The 4,557-nt window shown below is 33.9% G+C and overlaps 1 protein-coding gene across 1 annotated transcript; it reads right to left on the bottom strand.

Moving 5' to 3' along the window:
• Positions 1-2,448: 2,448 nt before the first annotated feature.
• LOC145248250 (sigma intracellular receptor 2-like) lies at positions 2,449-3,842 on the bottom strand. Its single transcript, XM_080110121.1, has one exon. The coding sequence runs from the start codon at positions 3,366-3,368 to the stop codon at positions 2,820-2,822; it is 549 nt and encodes a 182-aa protein (XP_079966247.1). The 5' UTR covers positions 3,369-3,842; the 3' UTR covers positions 2,449-2,819.
• Positions 3,843-4,557: the final 715 nt, after the last annotated feature.

Below are 4,557 nucleotides of genomic sequence, written 5' to 3'. Positions count from 1 at the left end.
TTGTCACTCAGACTCCAGGGAACACCACAAGTTGGTCTAAAAGAAAAATCTTTGATGATGGCCTGTGTGAGTACTCCTAGTGAGTAAATAATAACAATGATGATGATGATGATGATGATGATAACAGCAATAATAATAATGATAATAATAATAATGATTATGATGATGATGATGATAATAATAATGATAATAATAATTATAATGATAATAATAATAATGATAATAATAATAATAATGATAATAATATTAATAATAATTATGATGATGATGATGATAATGATAATGATAATAATGGTAATAATAATAATAATGAAAATGGTAATAATAATAATAATAATGATGAGGATGATAATGATGATGATAATAATGGTGATAATAATAACAATAATAATAATAATAATAATAATAATAATAATAATAATAATAATAATGATGATGACGACGACGACGACGACTTCGACGATGATGATGATGATGATATAACTGAAATTGAAAGAAATCTCGTAACCCCCCCCCCCGAAAAAAAAAAACACTATGTGATGTCAACAACTTCGGCAAATTCCACACAAAATAGACATGAAGGTCAGGGAGCAGGGAGGATGGAAAAATCGAGAAAAGAAGGCACTAGTCTGACTTCCACTGGAAAGATGCAGATAGTACTGTGGCCCTGAGGAAGCTTATTGCCACCGAACCCACAGCAAGAAATCCATGGTAATCGGCTGTTGCAATAACGCAAAATGATTTGCAATGGTTATCGAAAAAAAAAAAAATACCCAAAAAACAAAAAAGAAAACAAACCCAAAAACAAAAAACAAAAAACAAAAAACAAAAAACAAAAAAAATAAAACAAAACAAAACAACAAAAAAAAAAAAACGGAGGGTACTAAAAATTTGGGGGATTTTTTTTTGTCACTCGGACTCCAACAAACAGTGCCGTTTATTGTAAGTGAGCAATGACCCGTATGGGAACTTCTGGTGAGTTTTTGATAATAATACATAAAACTTGCAGAGGGAGTTGACTAGAATATAAGACACGAAGAAAACCATTCAGATACCAATACTTATAGGAGCACTAGGAATAATTCAGAGAAAGAAAGACTTTAGGAAAGACGAAGAGAAATTGCCACCGTATAAGCGACGGCATTGATATAAACAGCTGGCATATTACAAAAGTCATAGAGTGCGGAAACCATCCTCCGTAATCAGGTGTCCTTGACCAGCAGCAGGTAAGTTGAAATGTGATAAGGATGAAACAGTGAATCTAATGTAAATAAATGTCAATTGACAGGGTAAATACATAAGAAAATAGTTTGACCCCCTCTCCACAAAAAACTGCCTCTTTAAAAAAAAACAACAAATAAATAAACCCTCCCCCGCAAAGATACCCCCCCCCAAAAAAAACCCCTGACCACCCCAATAAAAGCAAGCAAATAGAAAACAATAACAAACAAACAAACAAACAAACAAACAAACAAACAAACAAAAGAACACAATATAAACAACATTAATAATTGGTATCACAGTCAATGACGCTGGAGTGTCAAAGACCAAGGAAGGATATCACCATCCAGACCTCGACTGGAAATGTATGGAGAGTACTGGAATCCTGAGAAAGCGTATTGTAATTAAGATTTCAGAGAAATCCAACGGGGTTCTCATCGAAAGATCAATGGTAAACTGACCTTGCGATGACGCAAAGTGATTAGCAACGGTTATCGAAAGAAGCAGAAGGTTCTCAAAATCTAGAGAGACCTGCTGTCACCCAGACTCTAGGGTGCACCACCTGTTGTTGCCAGTGAGCGGTCACTGGCAATGACCCGTGTCAGAAGTTATTTTGGGTTATTGTCACTTAAATTCCAGAGGTTGTTGCAACGACGTAAAATGACCTGCAAAGTTTTTTTTTTCGGAAGAGGGGAAAATGACTGGAGATCGGGGTAGACTTGATGTCATTCGGATTCCAGTGAGTAATCGCTAATGATGACTTGTATGAAATATCCTAGTGAGGATAATAATAATAATAATAATAATAATAATAATAATAATAATAATAATAATAATAATAATATAAATCAAATAAACGTTACCAAAGGCAAGATACGTTACTCTTCTCCCTACCTTTGTATTTTTTGTGCTTTGACTTGAAGACAAAAATAGTATCAAGTTTACACGAATAAAACTATTACAGCCATGTTGAGCCCGCTAATCACTAAAAATTACAAATTAAACAAAATACCGGTAAAAACACACCTAATAAATGTTACGAAATTGTAATGTGTTTTACCAGTATTTTGTTTAATTTTCGGTTTTGAGCGAATATCGATGACTTTAATGAAACCGTCATTTTTTTTTCTCGTTCTAGCTCAACAGACTTAACCATGCTTGTTTTTCAAATCAAAAACTCGTTAAAATAAGTTAACATACACACACACACACACACACACACACACACACACACACACACACACACACACGCACGCACGCACGCACGCACGCACGCACGCACAGACACACACACACACACACACACACACACACACACACACACACACACACACACACACACACACACACACACTTATCCAGCAAGGTAGAAGAGTAGTTTATCTTGCTTTTGGTAACATTTATTTTTTGCATATTTATTTTCCACCTCTTTTTGTTTTGTTGGCTATCGTTAAACAATGCCAATAATAATAATAATAATAATAATGATAATAATAATAATAATAATAATAATAATAATAATAATAATAATAATGATAATAATGATAATAATAATAATAGGCTTCAGTTGAAGATGCTGTCGCTCTATCTGCAAAGTTTCAGTTGGCTTTCTTAATCGTCCGTGTCCGATGTACATTGACGTGGTTATAATAATCGGAGCTGAAAAGCGCGTCAGCCAGCAATAACAAAGGCGTAAAGAAATACGGGCAGTAGAATGATGCAAGTAAGATGCGCTGCGCACGCGTCTGCGGCCCTTCGTAGGACAGGCCCGTGTCGGCGAGAGGGGCGAAGTTGTAAGTCATGATGTCATAGAGTATGGGCATTAGACTAGTGCACGCGTGGGTGGCGTACACGACGCTCGGTAGACGGATCCACGGACACTGGCGTGCACCGCGCCGATAGGCGTGCACAGCGACGAAGAAGAAAGGTAATTGTAAAAAGAACTCGCTGAACAGGAAAATTTCGTACCATTTCGGCGCCTGAAGGAGATAAGGATCACGCATCGTCCGGCAGTAGGTCTTTAGTAGATTGGTCAACATGGATGGGTAAAGCCAGGAAGGCAATAAGAATTGCGAATCGAAGAGGACCGTGATGAGTATATGAGATGTGAAATATACAAAGAAAAAAGTATCCCTCGTTCGACGCATTTTTATTTTTATTTATTTTTTTTATATAGAAATTTTTAATTGTTAAATGAGACGTGATTTATGAAATAACTTTTTAAAATAAGCCTTTTTAATGAACCATGCTCTTTTGTTTAATATTATTTTGTATTTTATATTATTTTTAAAAAGTATATATATATATATATATATATATATATATATATATATATATATATATGTGTGTGTGTGTGTGCGTGTATGTGTGTGTATGTGTGATATATATATATATATGTATATATATATATATATATATATATATATATATGTATATATATATATACACGATTATATAATGGTTGTATCGATTGATTTCCCAGAAACTCACGTGATTATTAAAGAGTTCTCAATGCAGATCGATTCTTTCTGTGTCTGATGAGGTGTTATCCTTGAATTGGGATTCCACTGAAACATGCATGCACATGTGTAACCAATAATGTTTGCATAATAAACCGATTATATATATATATATATATATATATATATATATATATATATATATATATATATATATATATATATGTATGTATGTATGTATGTATGTATGTGTGTGTGTGTGTTTGGGGAAATATGCTTGTTGAATTATATTTCACCTTTTATTTATCCCAATCCTTTAATTTATGAAGCTCGATGTAACTACAGAGCACATACCAGTAAATAACAAAAGTCTATATTCCAGATTCCAAGATGTTGTTCATTTTACCGTTTATTTCTTTCAGCATGTTTAAATGTTCAGTTCTTGACAGCACCTGTTTCGTAGTGCAGAATAATTCATGTAATTATTATGTCAATGTTTGAATTTGTGCCGCCCTTTTTTTTTTTTTAATTATTTTTTGTGCAATATTTTTAGGGTAATATTTTAGTCCTCATTTGCCTTTATCCACACGAGTTAAGAGTTACAATATGTGTGCAGGAAAGGTGGAGAACCCAGCTCCCCCACCCTCCCAGGATCACTTTCGGTTTAAACAAAGAATTAAAATTGCCTCAATCTAGAAGGATTTCTTCTTTTGTGACCGAGGACAGAAAAGGATGAAATGCAGTATCAGGACATATACCACACTTTGCTCCTTGCCGAAAGTAATCTGTCAATTTCCTTTCTTTGTTAAAAACAAAGAACAAAACAGAAAAAACCCCCGAAAACCCCCAAAAAACAAAAAAACAAACCAAAAGAAAT

The sequence above is a fragment of the Euprymna scolopes genome, chromosome 26, assembly GCF_053919585.1.
Source record: "Euprymna scolopes isolate OS-2025 chromosome 26, ASM5391958v1, whole genome shotgun sequence".
NCBI classification, from domain to species: domain Eukaryota; kingdom Metazoa; phylum Mollusca; class Cephalopoda; order Sepiida; family Sepiolidae; genus Euprymna; species Euprymna scolopes.
This window is presented reverse-complemented; position numbering and strand designations above follow the sequence as displayed.